At 43.0% G+C, this 14,708-nt stretch overlaps 4 protein-coding genes across 6 annotated transcripts in view; 2 read left to right on the top strand and 2 right to left on the bottom strand.

Moving 5' to 3' along the window:
* Positions 1-777: 777 nt before the first annotated feature.
* echdc1 (enoyl CoA hydratase domain containing 1) lies at positions 778-4,436 on the top strand. Of its 2 annotated transcripts, XM_080038803.1 has the most exons (7): positions 778-806; positions 1,312-1,374; positions 2,119-2,294; positions 2,672-2,814; positions 2,916-2,968; positions 3,114-3,194; positions 3,310-4,436. In XM_080038803.1, the coding sequence occupies exons 2-7, from the start codon at positions 1,313-1,315 to the stop codon at positions 3,716-3,718; spliced, it is 924 nt and encodes a 307-aa protein (XP_079894929.1). In that variant the 5' UTR covers positions 778-806; position 1,312; the 3' UTR covers positions 3,719-4,436. The 2 variants fall into 2 exon arrangements, with proteins under 2 accessions (XP_079894929.1, XP_079894930.1); XM_080038804.1 differs by lacking the exons at positions 778-806; positions 1,312-1,374; positions 2,119-2,294 and adding an exon at positions 2,441-2,540.
* Positions 4,437-5,971: 1,535 nt separating this feature from the next.
* Positions 5,972-9,848, bottom strand: LOC307259289 (E3 ubiquitin-protein ligase rnf146-like). 2 transcript variants are annotated; one of them, XM_080039068.1, is made up of 3 exons: positions 9,710-9,848; positions 9,031-9,089; positions 5,972-8,804 (listed from the first exon to the last, which is right to left on the bottom strand). In XM_080039068.1, the coding sequence occupies exon 3, from the start codon at positions 8,790-8,792 to the stop codon at positions 7,644-7,646; it is 1,149 nt and encodes a 382-aa protein (XP_079895194.1). In that variant the 5' UTR covers positions 8,793-8,804; positions 9,031-9,089; positions 9,710-9,848; the 3' UTR covers positions 5,972-7,643. The 2 variants fall into 2 exon arrangements, with proteins under 2 accessions (XP_079895194.1, XP_079895195.1); XM_080039069.1 differs by having other exon boundaries at positions 9,031-9,138; positions 9,710-9,808.
* Positions 9,849-9,925: 77 nt separating this feature from the next.
* mdh2 (malate dehydrogenase 2, NAD (mitochondrial)) lies at positions 9,926-11,473 on the top strand. Its single transcript, XM_080039810.1, has one exon. It carries the CDS (start codon positions 10,043-10,045, stop codon positions 11,054-11,056), a length of 1,014 nt encoding a protein of 337 aa, XP_079895936.1. The 5' UTR covers positions 9,926-10,042; the 3' UTR covers positions 11,057-11,473.
* Positions 11,474-12,734: 1,261 nt separating this feature from the next.
* Positions 12,735-14,708, bottom strand: part of rspo3 (R-spondin 3) — a 15,235-nt gene continuing 13,261 nt past the window's right edge. Inside the window, exon 6 of the mRNA XM_080038927.1 lies at positions 12,735-13,614. Within this exon, the coding sequence (XP_079895053.1) occupies positions 13,403-13,614 (212 nt within the window). The 3' untranslated portion in view covers positions 12,735-13,402. The remainder of the gene's footprint in view (positions 13,615-14,708) is intronic.

The following is a 14,708-nucleotide window of genomic DNA, read 5'->3' as shown; positions in this document are numbered from 1 at the left end:
TTAAACTCGAACAAATTATTTAAATAACATGCCTTCTGCAAGTCTATATTAGTTTTTGTCTGTCGGTGCTGTCAAAAGTAGGCCTATTTTATTTATCTTTTTAACCTCAATATATCTTTGAAATCCCCTATTATCTTCATCACTGACATGTGTAGGCTATGTGATATAGTTTGGTTTATTTGGCTTGGCCACACATAATACCACATCTCCCAACAGTCCTTTGTTTGACAAGATGTTGACACAGAGTTAGGTTTGGAAGTATCTACACCCATGTCACCCTAAAGACTCAGTCAGCTCACTGGTGTCAAGGTATAACAGAATCTACTATTTTACCACCACACAGACACAGTATGGTAATACAACTTCAGTTGGAAATTGAACATGCTAATATATCTGTCAGCTGCCCGTGCCAATGCGGTACTATCATTTGTATACACTACAGCTCAATAAGGACATGTTTACAGAGTTGTGACAGACAAAGAGCAGATCTCTCTCTGTGTACTGCTGCATCGGCCAATGGTGATGTTGTTACATTTCATGTTGAGCAATAAGTTAAAGCTTGTAGTGTTGTGTGAAATATGTGTCCCAGTTTAATTTCACAATCAATGGATATATTGCCTTCAAGCAAGAGGTCATGGTTTAAAAATCAATGCCAAATCATTTTTCTTGTTTGGTGGTATTATATCGCCCCCGTGTGGAGAAATTGAGAAACTACATTTGCGTGCTGCCATCATCCACATCTGAAGAGTTCTTGTTTCTAGGGGGACGGATTTCAGAGTAACATCACACTGCTGTCAATAAGCGAGGTTGGTGCTTGCGTGTTTTGTTACTTAATACTTTGTAATTATAACGGTGGCATATAAAATAGCCTGTTTCACATTTTCTATTTATTATTCTCTTTTGCTGGTTGTGTAGGCCTATGTACGCAGCCTAGCCTACCAAAGTTAGAAAGGGACAGTTGAACCTTGTGTGACATTCAGTCACAGATAGATAGCCTACACTGGTTTACTGCAAAACAATAGTTTGTAAAGTCACTGAAAACTTGAAACGCGTTAGGCCTACTGTTTAGCTTCTGTATTGCAGTAGTTCCAACCAGAAAAGTATATATAAAAAAAACATAAACGCTAAATGGTTTCCATGTGTTTCATTAGCGGCGTATTTTACACCTGAACAAAAGTTCAGTCAGCAGTTTAACTTAGCAATGTCCACATTCTTTGCCCCCTGCTTACATGCGCTCACCTCCATTTTCAATAAAGTGATATGTGTGATAGAATTTGACTATCTGTCCATTCTCCATGCCTACATCTGCAGGATGGTGCTGTGTGCAGTGAGGCCACGGCTCCTGTGGTCCAGCAGCTGTGGAGCCTGGGCCAGGTAAGAGAGATGAACCAGCATTGTTTATCACAGTCCACGGTATCACTGAGACAGTAGGCTATATAGTCATAGCCTACACATAGAGGAACACCAAGGTAGGCTACTGGTTAGGCCTACATTATATCCCAATTCTTTGCTCACAGATCACACATATAGACAAGACCTAACATTATGGATGTGCTGAGATTTGTGAAATGTTAATTTATAAAAGTACTAACTAACTGTGATTGTGACTCATGACTACAGTGAGTCATAAGAATTACAAATGGTTCATTCTTATGTCACACGTTTGTTTGTTTGGCTCTGCCTCTGCACATACCTCCCTCAGACTGATTTACAGAGAGCTGAGGGAGTGGATCACAAAGCAGTCACTGTCCCACTTTTTGCCAGTGCAAGCATTCACTTTCACACCTGAGCATCTCCAGTCTGATTTCCATTTTATTTATTCTATACAGTAACACATGCGCATATTCTGTTTGATTCAAATTAATGTATCATTACCAAACGTCTGATCACTTCAGTAACAACACAGTCATATACAGGTGACAGTCCAATAATGTCCTATAAAACTTACGTATTACATATTCTGGTAGTGTAACCTCACTGTATAATTGTACTGTTACGACTAGGGTTTCATTTTAAACAGTTGCCGCCTTTTTGACTCTCTGTAGGGCTAAATCTTTATTTTGCTTCAAATGGATGGATTGGATTCAAATAAACTGTATAAATGTTGTTGCTCTTAAGGCTGCTGCAGAGACAGACAAGGGGCTGTGTCTACTCCAGCATCCACGGCTTCAACCAGGATGAGACCAGGGAGAAGCTGCTGGCCTTTCCCGGAGGCTCCATTGATCTGCTCAAAAAGGAGTCTGGCCTTGCTGTGCTGACCATCAACAACCCCACCCGTATGAATGCCTTCTCCGGTAAGCTGACTGATTTAAAACTGTTTTTTTTTTTTTACACAGCACTGATAAATGCTGTGTCCTGATTGGTCAATCAAGGCATTCTACGGACAATTATTTCTCGATAATGCCCTGCTGTTAAGGATAATTCACCTTTGCTTATGGACCTACCGACATTGTTCTGATCCATCACTTCCTGCCAAATCAATCCGCTGACCAGACGTCTACAAACAGTTTGGCCTACTTACTACTCCTTCAGAAAAACACGTAATAACTCTTTCAACATCACTGTGCTAATCTGGTATTGTGGGGATGACATTCATTCACACATAATTCGTTGTGCACAAGCATGAACAAATTCCCTCGCATTACTCTTTCAACTTGTTCCTCCCTTCCAGGCAGTATGATGGTGGATCTGGAGGAGAGGGTGAGTGAGTTGGAGAGCTGGACAGACTGTAAAGGCCTCATTGTTCAGGGCGCTGGTGGGACCTTCTGCTCGGGATCAGACCTCAACGCTGTCAGGGCCCTTTCTAATCCACAGGTAGCAAAGCAGAGCAATTCAATGCCAATAATGAGCCTGTGAAATTGAATCGAAAATCTTTACAGTATCTCTACATGAGGTTTTTTACTTTTTCCTTGTAGGATGGGATGAAGATGTGTATGTTCATGCAGAATGCTCTTACCAGACTGCTGAGGTAAGCGGTCTCCTATTCATCTCTGCCACTCTGGTCAATTTTGAACGCAGGCTAAAACGGCAGCAACCACTCTGAGCATAAAGAAGTTTAGGTTCTTGTGTAATGTGCACAACAGTATGCCGACGGAATGTTTTTCTCAGTGCAGGCTGCCTGTGATCTCTGTCGCTCTGGTGGAAGGGAGAGCTCTGGGAGGTGGTTCAGAACTCACCACTGCCTGCGATTTCAGGTAATATTTTTAATACATTTGAATATCAGAAAAACACTTTTCTAAGGAAATCTTCTACACCATCATTTTTAGATTTCTAATAACTTAACACATGTATTTGATCTCTTTCTCATAGATTAATGACATCCGGCAGTGTGATCCAGTTTGTCCATAAGCACATGGGTCTGGTCCCGGGCTGGGGCGGTGCTGCAAGACTTGTCCGCATTGTAGGAAGCCAGAATGCACTGAAGCTACTCGGCGGTGCTCTAAAAGTGGATCCCCAGCTCGGCCTGCAGATTGGACTGGCAGACGGGGTGTTGGAGGCAGAGGAGGGGGCAGGGTATCTCCTGGAGAATGCTGAACACTGGCTCAGTCAATATACAAAGGGACCCGCACCAGTGATCCGGGCTGTGAAGCAGGTAGTGTTGTCAGGGAGAGAGCTCCCTCTGACAGAGGCTTTGAGGACTGAGAAGGATGTGTTCGGCACAGTGTGGGGCGGCCCCGCTAACATGCAGGCTCTGGCTAACAAAACCAAACACAAATGAGCCACTGGGTGTTCACTGACCCTAAGACATTTGTGGAAAGCCCTGTCCAGGTCAAAATCCTGTGGAAGAACTGAACGGACCGAATCTTGATTGACATTAATACACTTAGTTTATTGATTTGTGTGCTGAAGACATTTATATGGACTTTTCGAGTAATATGCTGATTGTCTAAAATGTGGACTCTGTTATCAATGTATTACTTCTTTGTTAATTGTTTATCTGCCTCTAATACAACATCATTGCAGTGTCAACATCATTGTAGTGTCAGAAACATGGATTAAAGAAGGCAAAAGCATGGACTTTGAACTAAAGGGATTTAAACTGGTTTGTGTCAAAATATAAGGTTTGAAATCGTAAATACAATGTGCTCTGCAATTGATAACCTAATGGAATGTGTGACTATTGAAATTCAAATGAAAGATAAATGTTAATTATCAGCTGTGTGTACAGAACACCCGATTAAAAAATGGAAGACTTTATAGAATACATGGGAGAATTACTTTCAAAGGCAAATCAAAAGAAGATATTTATCTGTGGGGATACAAACATTGATTTACTTAAAAAAAACTAATTCACTGACTGAAGAATTTGTAAATACACTGCATGTTATGGGACTGCAGCCGAGGTCAGCAGACAGACTGACTATTTTGAATACTTTTGCAGATGTGTTTAGACTACCAGAGAAGAAATGGACAAGGCCATATCACTATCTGCATTGTCACAGGCAGAGAGGAAAATGGATAGCATGTCTGGTGTACACTGGCAATGAATAAGGAGACCTAAAACTGTCTGTGTATTGTGTGTAATTTTTCCGGAAGAATAATAAATAAAATAAATAATACACTGAAACTGAGAAATTTCCTGTTTTATGCCTCCTAAGTGTGGGCAGTGAGCTATAAAAATATAAAAAGCAATGCTGATGATAATGTGCCTTTTTTGTTCATGCTGTATATTGCAAACAAAACTCTGGTAAAACATGGAATGAAGGTAGTTTTTGCTAAAAGAAACCCTCTTGTTCCTCTTGGATTGTAAGGAACTGGCCTTAGCAGCGTCCTTTTTACAAAAATCCTTAATTTCTGGTGCAGTGTCAGCTGTTTCTTGTAGATCTTGCTTCATTAATACTCTTTAGACTACTGTATGTGAAGAGTAGTTTTGTTTAGAATGTATCCCCTCAATTAAAATAAATCTGTAATATTTTTTTTTTTATATAATTATGCTGAAAGACTCCATGGGTACAATAGTGTTCACTGTTCTGTATGGATGACAACAAGGACCTAAATGACAACATTCTCCATCTTCTGAATCCCTGCTCTGCCCATCAGTCAAACAAATGGATGCTGTCTTCCCTCCGGGTCCCCTGAAAATATGATTAAGGTAATGACTAAATCATGCAAGTCTAAGACTAACTGAAGCACACAGATAGCAGCATCATATAGATACTGATGAGGTATAACACACATGAGGCATCAGCATCCTTACTTCTTGCCTCAGTTTTGTAGATAAGTCCAGTTGATCCTTCAGATTCTACCGTTCTCATTGTATTTAATTGATCTTGATAATGACCAGTCCAACACTTTTCTATTGAGAAATTGAAGCTGTAGGTAAGAGCACGATTTGTCTAAATGTATGTACTCTGAATAGTACTACTTCTATTCAGGCTCAAGCCTATCGTTAAATAACTGTTAAAAAGGACATACTAATTACGTACGAGTTGGCAACATTTTGCAGCTCATTGTTGCAAATGAGATGTATCAAAAGCATCAATGAGCACAAACTGAAGTGACGCAGATGGGACAGGTCCCTGCAGGATATCCAGCCATTATCTCCTGTCCTCCTGGCAGAGGTCATGTTTCCTGGCCAGACATCCAGATGCAGTGCTGCTGCTGTGCTCACAATACCAAACACCTGCAAGGTGAGTGAGTTTGCCCCTGCTTATGCAGTACATTAACACTTGTTTATACTCTACAGTATAGTCTCAAATGAGAGTAAGAAAAATAGACTGTATTGCATGTGACACCTTTACTTGGATCATGTATTCATAGCATTAGTTACTAAGGAAATCTTCAATGACTTTGTCTTAATAATTCTTACTGCCAAAGTGTTCAATACTTGAGTACAATTGGCCCATTGATAGTTCAAGGTATGTAACAATCAAAACAGAATATATTTTGGATGAACACTGTACATGCACTGTATCACACAGTAAAATAAGACAACAAATAGACTTATGTTCAGAGACGTTTTAAGATGAAATTACACAATTTATTCTTAAATTACAAACCAAGTAACAACAAAAAAAAAGTTGCCAAGCAAAAACTGTTACATAAACTTTATTCTTCAGAATGGAACGTCAAGACTGATGGAAGAAATATAAAAAAAGAACACAACTTGAAATCTCTGCAGGATGGCCAATAGCAAGTTATTGTTATCTTACTGCCTCAGACATCACACACAGAGAATTTACAACCATAGGAAACGCAAAAAAAAAGAAAAAGAAAAACATTTACTCAAACTCAACCCAAAATTATCCAGTATCAGCATCTTGCCAATCAATAGTGTTTAAATAACTCTCTCTTCAAACATGCACAAATCACACAACTGTAGAAACACACCAATTGAAACCACTTTAGTCAGGGACAATAAGAATTCTAATGCGGCTACACAGGCCCCAACAGCTTTAAGGGGTAAACACCGATACTTCACGTTAAAATGCCAATTATTTAAAGCTGGGAAAAGTTTAAATACATTTGATATGTACTTATATTATGCAAACTAATTTAAAACAGGATTTGTGTTCTCTACATATTGGGAGAATTTCAGAAAGCTGCAGGTTGGATGAAATCAAAAGAGAAACCCCAGGCAGGTGGCCAGAAAATCCTGTGGGCTTCTGAGTTACTTTGCTTTAAGCTGTAGCACATTCAGTGTGAAATTTAAATACACACATGGCTTGAGAGCATCTGTAAGTACTTTTCTTACTTTATCTGGATAACAAGCACAATCAGCTCTGAAATGACACACAGTTACATTTGACCATTTTGAAGGAATGGCTTCATAATCAGTTAAATCTGAAGTAAGGAAATCATTTAGGTATAGTGAATGTCGGGAACAAGTTATCGAGGATTAAATTCTTTGCAAAAGTACTGTAGTCAGATGACTTGAGCTCTAATGAGCCCGTTTCTGCGTGCTATGTTAGCTGAGAGAGTTAAAGTGTAGATGATTAAGAATGCAGCCGTTCATGATAATGGTAAAGACACAGTTCCATTTCCAGGAGTAACCTCCCCAATTGGGCTTTCTCTTGTCAAACGTCAAAGATCTGGATGAGACTCCCCAAAACACCCTGTGGGTATTAGGATCATCCAATTCAACACAGGAATACCTAGGATTGGTGGAAGTAGGTTGGTGTGTCAACCTAACTTTTCTGGAATTGAATAAAGAACAGACACGATATGCCTGCAAACCCTACAGCAAGTGAGTGAGTAGACTGATGGTGTCCGAACACCGCAAAAAGGTCTGTCACAGCTGCCTCACATGATGTGCTGGATAGACAATTAAGAGATCTCAAGTCTCACAACATCATGCTGTTGACTGTTTACCAAGCTGTACCTCCTGTCTCAGTACTAGAACATTAAACCCAACATTACATCTACTAGCTGGGTAAACATTCGCTGAGACGCACCAACAAATCATACAGATACATCCAGATAATTGTGAGCCAAAAAGAGGCACCAAATTCGATCGCTAAAATTGAGCCCTTTACCTAAGAACATGGAGGTCGTTTATTCTTAATTTCTCTTGTACCTACAAGCACTCACATCCCATCTGTAACAAGAGTGAACGGCGGCATACAGTGAGGAATAAATTAATGAAACGGGAACAGCGCCATTTTGGTGATGATGGTTATATTGCATTGGCAATGAATGACTTTTCACACTTCAGTCACTGTACACTGGCCGTCGGGCATTCTGGACCTGCCACTGCTACTGGAGGAAGAAGGGGGAGAGGCGGTCTCTGCCCCTGGGGGGGCTCTGTCCTGTGGATTCAGTCTCTGCCTGCGTGGCCTATCCTCCCAGGGCTCTCCATCTCCCCCCTCCTCCACTTCCTCTTCCTCCTCCTCCTCATCGTCGCTCCAGTCTCCAGAGCCAGACTCGTCCACAGAGGTGAGAGGGTCAGAGGACCTGGAGGGAGAGGCCTCCTCTTCCTCTTCCTCCACTCCTTCCCCGGCCTGGTGAGACGGTGTGGGTCTGGGGCTGATCTGCAGCTGAGAGAGAGCGTCCTCCAGAGTGGGGCTGCTGCTGCCGGGCTGACCGCCGAGGGAGGTGGGAGGTCTGGCAGTGGCTGGAGGGGCTGTGAGAGTAGAGGGGATACCAGTCACCAGCTGCTGTACACCCGCTACTGTGGTATCAGCCCCGTCGGCAGAGTTTTCTCGACCCGTTGCCCCAATGGCCGCCCCGGGTACGGCCTCAGTGTCCAAACGCAGTCCCGCCACGCCCTTCTTGGGGATGTCCAAAACATCCCTCTTCATCTTGCGTCGACGGCCGTGCTCGTTGCGCCTGTACTGCACCATGTTCTCCAAGTCGGCCACGTACAGAAAGCCAGCGATCAGCATTTCGGCCGTTTTCTTGCCCTTGGAGAAAGCGTCCTCCAGCTCGCGGCTGGTTCTCTCGTCATACTGCCACCAGCCATTACGGCCCTCGTAATACCAGGCGTGATCACTGGCCGCCCCGCCGCCGCGCCCGCCTGCCGCTGACGCTTTCAGCTCCTCTGGAGAGAGAAGCGTGGGCCTTTCCAGGAAGTCATCGGGTACTTCCTGTCTGCAGAGGGCACAGCGTTTGCTCTGCCAGGACGCTCCCTTCACACACAGGAAACAGAAGACGTGGTGACACGGCAGCTGGACCGGGTGGACGCAGCTCTGCAGACAGATGGCGCACTCTGGCACCGACAGCGCTGGGGATGAGTTGCTGGAGCAGGAGGAGTCCGCACTGTTTCCACTCCCACCACCACTGCTGCTGCTGCTTCCTTTCTTACTGGATGGTAGCGAGCTAACAGAGTGGTCTACCTCTCCACAACTAGCCATCCTTAGGAAGTACTGGAAAGGGAAAAGGGACCATAGCACATATTTTACATTAATGTAAACACAAAGGTTCATTATTTTTTATTGCTGGGGTCATGAACACATTTATATCTCAACTGCAACTCACTGTCAAGAAAAACATTCCCAAGATTAAGTCATACTAAGAATAACTATAAAAACCAGTGCTATTATAATCTACATTCCACTAGTGATCTGTAAGTTAACAGTATTTGATACTTACTGGAAGTGCCCTTAATGCTGCTGATGTATCATTAGGAGAGCTGCTGGACCTTCAAACCACTGTCAAAAGGAAATAAACAGTGAGCATGTATATCTTTTTCAGGCTGCCCTGAAAGTAAATAAGACAATGAAACACAATATTAAGCTTTTACATAGTTTAACATTATTAGACCATAACATTTGACAGATAATTGCACTTTTAGCCAGCGGCTACAACGGATTAACTGTAAACTGGCGTTAATTCGCCTTGCTATGACGGAAATGTAACCCATGGGTTTACGTAAATCTGTGAGACAAAGGGCTGCTTTGTTAACTGCGATTACAAAAGTGAACTGCGTAAGCTAACTGTTTCATGTTAGTGCGACTGCTTACCCAGCTGGCCTTATGATGACCACAGCTAACGTTATTCGAGTCAAATCGTCAGCTAACGATCTATTCTGCACAGTACCCGATGCAAACAATTTGAGCTAAAGCATGCCGAATGTATAAACAGAAATCAAATAGCACAGAGGGATTTCAAAGCAACCACAACAATAGGACCTGTTGTAGCTAAGGCAGGCTAGGCTCCAGCAAATAGACGGAGTTCATCTGACGGCGCTAGCTTATTTTAGCAGGGCGACAGAAACAGCAACGAGAAGCATTTTCTCACGACACAGACAACACATTTCCTGGGAACATACCGTATCGTTAGATTGTGCTGTGTTGGTCTGGTGTACTATTACAATTCCTGTCTCGGCGCTAATGTCCAATGCTAATAATTAGCCGACTTGCAATTTAAACTGGCTTTGTTTTCCTCCGAAAAAGAAGCCCAGATAAAGACGACGACGTAACAGCGTTGCGCGATGACGCAATTTGACGTAAAATCGCGCCACCCCTTAACTCTCACGCATGACAGTTTCCGTGTCTTCCTGTTCACTCGTGGCTAGAGGACGTTGGTGTCACAGTCAGAAGAGAGGGGCTCATAGCGTAATTTAATTTTCACTCAAGCAAGAAAATAAGTAACCAGCAACAAAATGTTTTCCCGTGCCGTGAGACCTACCGTGAGCCTGGCTCGGAGCCTTTCCACCTCGACGCAGAACAACGCCAAGGTGGCGGTGCTTGGAGCTTCAGGCGGCATAGGCCAGCCGCTATCTCTGCTTCTGAAGAATAGCCCCTTGGTGAGTCACCTCTCCCTGTTTGATATCGCTCACACCCCCGGGGTCGCTGCGGATCTCAGCCACATCGAGACCCGGGCACAGGTGACCGGCCACATGGGCCCAGACCAGCTCGACGCTGCTCTGCAGGGCTGCGACGTCGTGGTTATTCCCGCTGGCGTCCCCAGAAAACCAGGCATGACCCGTGATGACCTTTTCAACACAAATGCCACCATTGTGGCCACCTTGGCCGATGCCTGCGCCCGCAACTGCCCCGAGGCTATGATCTGTATCATCGCCAACCCTGTCAATTCCACTATCCCTATTGCTTCAGAGGTCATGAAGAAGCACGGAGTGTACAACCCCAACAGAATGTTTGGTGTCACAACCCTGGACATTGTCAGAGCAAACGCCTTCGTGGCTGAGCTTAAAGGCCTTGACCCAGCTCGTGTCAATGTGCCAGTCATTGGAGGTCATGCTGGTAAGACCATCATCCCCCTCATCTCCCAGTGCACACCAAAGGTAGAGTTCCCTGCTGACCAGCTGGCTGCTCTGACAGCCAGGATCCAGGAGGCCGGCACTGAGGTGGTGAAGGCCAAGGCTGGGGCTGGATCTGCTACCCTCTCCATGGCTTATGCTGGTGCCCGCTTCACCTTCTCTGTTCTCGATGCCATGAATGGAAAGGAGGGTGTGGTGGAATGCTCCTATGTCAGGTCTGAGGAGACAGAGTGCAAGTATTTCTCAACACCTATTCTCCTGGGGAAGAGCGGCATTGAGAAGAACCTGGGTCTGGGCAAGCTGACTGCCTTCGAGGAGAAGCTGGTGGCTGATGCCATGACTGAGCTGAAGGGTTCCATCAAGAAGGGCGAGGAGTTTGTGGCTAACATGAAGTGAACAGGGGACACAAAGTTAGCTGAAAAAAATTCATGATTTGTGCCGTCTTAATTTAAAATGGCATCATGGTAAATTATCAAGATCTGTCACAGTGTTTCCTCCTTTGTTGTTGTCTTAGCAGTAGGGTCATCTTGATCCAGACATCCTCTCCTGTGTATCATTTACCTTACCTTTTTCAAACATGGCTTTGTCTTGCACTTAGGGTACTTGTGTACATACTGTGACTTATCTATATTTTGCAAATGTCAAATATACATATATTTTCATGAACAGTCTATGTATTAGTGGGGATTTCTCTGCTGATTGAATGAGGAGGAAATACTGTCATCATGCCTGTTGATGCAAATAGATGTAACTAGTAAACAACAATACTCCCTCCACCAATAAACAGCTTTTTAGCTTTAAAAAAATAAAAAAGATTCTTCATTTCCTTGTTGTTGTTGTACAAAAACGACTTTGTTTTCACTGTGAACAATTGAAACATTGACCAAATGTTTAGGAGCAATAACACTGAGTTATGTTATTCCAGAAAAAAAGTGATTATACCTATTTTTAAATCTGGTCATTGACAAACTTAATACATGGCCGTCGACCAATAGGGTTTCTTTAATGGCCGATGCCATTACCAATATTTTTTCGACATTTGATAAAATACTATAAGTTAATAATATCAAATGAGAAGCAAAATGGAACCTAAATAAACATTTATTAAATAAATACACAGCCAAATATTTGAAATTAAGAAATCGTCTTTTGCATCTGGCCTTCCCTGGTGTTTGCTCTGTAAATTATTGCCATAATGGACTCCTGTATTTCGGTCCAATGTCTGTAATCATTAAAAGGATAATAAAATACCATGTAAGTATTTGGGTCAAATAAAAAAAACTTAACATTGCGCCACAGCAGCCACTGATGAGGCTGCCTGCAGACATTTGTCAGACCTTGGTCGATGATGCCGTTTATTTCAAAATGCCATTAAACATGGATGAATCAGTCCATCTCTGCTTATACGCAATGATATTAAATATTGTAAATATTAAGTTGTAGGTGCATGATAGCTGGTGTCAGGTGTCCCAGTAAAAACCTCAGTAAAACATAATCACTTTTGTGGATTTTGACTTCAATAAAAGGACTGCAGGTAGCTTGGTTCCTTTACTGCATGATTAATGACATAAAATATGTAATGAGGAACAAGTTAGATGGGTGAATTCATTGGAATAGTTTTGGATCAAGTGATGACCTTCATTGCCGCTCTGGACAGAACACTTTCTGCCCTCTATGTTTCTCAGAGTATTTGTTGTGACTGAAGTGAAGAGATAAATGTCACTATCTACTAGGACAAATGTTCAGGTTTGACAGTATGAGACAGACTACTGCCGCTCAAGTTTCACTTTCCATTAACTCAGAGTGGGGTTTAAGCATGCTTAAGTAGATTACACACAGGTTAGCTGTCTGGTCAGAAAACGGATTACAGACACAGGTACAAACCCATTATAGTTTTATTTGACATACAGGTGCTTTTGGTTGCTAGTCAAGGAGCTTTACTGAGAGCACAGATTCCATTTACACATAAAGAAAAAACCAATGGTAGATTAGAGTTATCACTTATTTGGATAAAACTAGCTTTTGTCCAAGACATACAGAACACATGTTAATGTTTTTCAGTTTTTGACCGTACTCCTGTGATTCACAGCGTGTAGGTTTTCCTGCACCTGTCATTTGTATTGATTATGAAAGATGTCACATGATGGCAATAGCAAACTCACTTTTTATTTCTTCTTTTTACAAATTCTGCACCAAATAAAATAAAATAAAGAGATCTAAAGAACAGAAACAACAGTAATAAACAATTGTTCTACATAATGTTGCAAAAAAATCTACATTCAAAAACCAAGACGCGCAATGTTGTACCAGGGCCCCATTAAATAACCATATCAATAGTAGAACGTCTTTGTCTCCCTCTGTCCGTCTGTCAGTCCTCAACATAGTCACGGACATTTCTCTCTTTTGTTCTCCCGTCCCAGCAGCAGTCTCAGCAGTATCTCCTGCACTTTTCAACAGAGACACTCTCTCAGTGGTGGAAGTGAAAGAGAAGAGGCTTACAGGGTAGAGGGAAAATAAAAGAGACTTTTTTTTTAAAAGTCCAAAGTGGCCCTAAAGCCTTGTGGCTGAATGTGCCCCATCCCGCCTGTGCATAAAACATTATATTCAAATCCTACAGGTAGCAGCAAAACCCCTGCAGAGAGGGGTCGAGGGGGGTTGAACAGTGGGTGAGGGAGGATGGGAGGATAATGGGAGGAGGAGGGGAGGGTGAGCAGGCGTTGGACTTTCGGTCTGTCCAGAGCACTACTGTACGAGGCCTTCTTCAGGGGAGACCGGCTCTGTGTCGTGGCCTCTGCGGTGCCTGTGCTCCGTTTTGTTTCTGTTATCAGAGTCTTCACGTTCGCCAGTGTCTCTCTCCCTCTCTCTCTTCCTCTCCCGTCGCCCCTCGGGGTTCTCCTTGTCTTTGCGGTTGTTGCGATTCCTCTGTTCTCTCCTCTCGTTCTTCCTCCTTCCACCTGGAAGTTGAAGAAAAAACGGCATTAGGTTAGTAAAGTATATAGCCCAGAGGAGAGGATGAAAGTCTCAATCTTCTGCCCTTTGCTTCACATTTTCAAGCAGCAGTGTTCAGTTTGCAGCATATAGTATACTGCAACGCAATTAACAGCCATAGAAACATGTCCACAGTGCAGTCCTAGAGGTCAAATAGCACCAATTGTTATGTACAGTATTTACCACTTAAGAAGTATGTTTCTTTTAACATGTATGGTTTTCATCTTTATAAATATTACTTATTTATTCAAGGGATTTCAGCCAGAAAGGCCTGAACACAAGTGTGCAACACTATACAACCATTTCCTTCACAGTATTCTTCTTCTGATTGTACTGTGGCTAAACTATTAAAGCTGTTTTCTTTGAGCTGAACCCACTTCACAACTTTTGCATCTGCCTGCAAAAGATGAAAGTCCCCATGTGTCAAAAACTGCTGTTTAACTAAGTAGTTGAGGGAGAAGGAACACATTATTACAGGGTGCTGTTTTCCTTTCAAGTGTAACACTGATTATCGCAAAGCTATGTGTTCACCACTAGATGGCAGTCTTCGATCACAGACTGCAGCCCTCCCCCTGGGATGAGCAGACCTTTGTCCAAAATAGAAAACCTTTAAATAAACCCCCGATTTATCTGTTCTTGCAACACCATCTCATAAACAAAACCGAGAGCTTCGGAATGCCGAAGGTTTATCTCTGCTCGAACTGCAGTTATTAATGATAATAACAAGATCCACCCCCAGGGAGGTTGGAGACAGGACCTGCAAGTGAAAGCAGAGGAGGCCCTTTTCCTGTTGTTGTAATGCATGCTGTTCATGTGTGAGTGGAACGGAGCAGCACGGCCTGCTTGGCTGGTTGGCTGGCCAGTCGGGGATTGTGAAACTGCTGAAGTAGGCAGTAGGCACATACAGAGGGAGAACGAGAGGGAGAGAAAGAGAGAGGGAGAGAAAGAGATCTCTCTCTGTCTCCCTCCTGTCCCCCTCCTGTCTGTTCATTAATCAGACCACAACTCTGGTTGGACCAGGGACTACGTCTGACCAACATTCTGGTCCTAGTGATATCAA

Source organism: Ammodytes marinus (assembly GCF_949987685.1).
Source record: "Ammodytes marinus genome assembly, chromosome: 13".
NCBI lineage: Eukaryota > Metazoa > Chordata > Actinopteri > Uranoscopiformes > Ammodytidae > Ammodytes > Ammodytes marinus.
Note: the sequence above shows the minus strand (reverse complement) of the source record. Positions and strands in the feature narration are given on the sequence as shown.

What these genes read in the sequence shown, in the direction of transcription:
- echdc1 (XM_080038803.1), top strand. Translation starts at nt 1,313, where the DNA reads ATGGTGCTGTGTGCAGTGAGGCCACGGCTCCTGTGGTCCAGCAGCTGT. An exon ending in CCGTATGAATGCCTTCTCCG is followed by an intron (nt 2,295 to 2,671) that starts GTAAGCTGACTG and finishes CCTCCCTTCCAG; the next exon opens with GCAGTATGATGGTGGATCTG. An exon ending in GGGCCCTTTCTAATCCACAG is followed by an intron (nt 2,815 to 2,915) that starts GTAGCAAAGCAG and finishes TTTTCCTTGTAG; the next exon opens with GATGGGATGAAGATGTGTAT.
- LOC307259289 (XM_080039068.1), bottom strand. Translation starts at nt 8,792, where the DNA reads ATGGCTAGTTGTGGAGAGGTAGACCACTCTGTTAGCTCGCTACCATCC.
- mdh2 (XM_080039810.1), top strand. Translation starts at nt 10,043, where the DNA reads ATGTTTTCCCGTGCCGTGAGACCTACCGTGAGCCTGGCTCGGAGCCTT.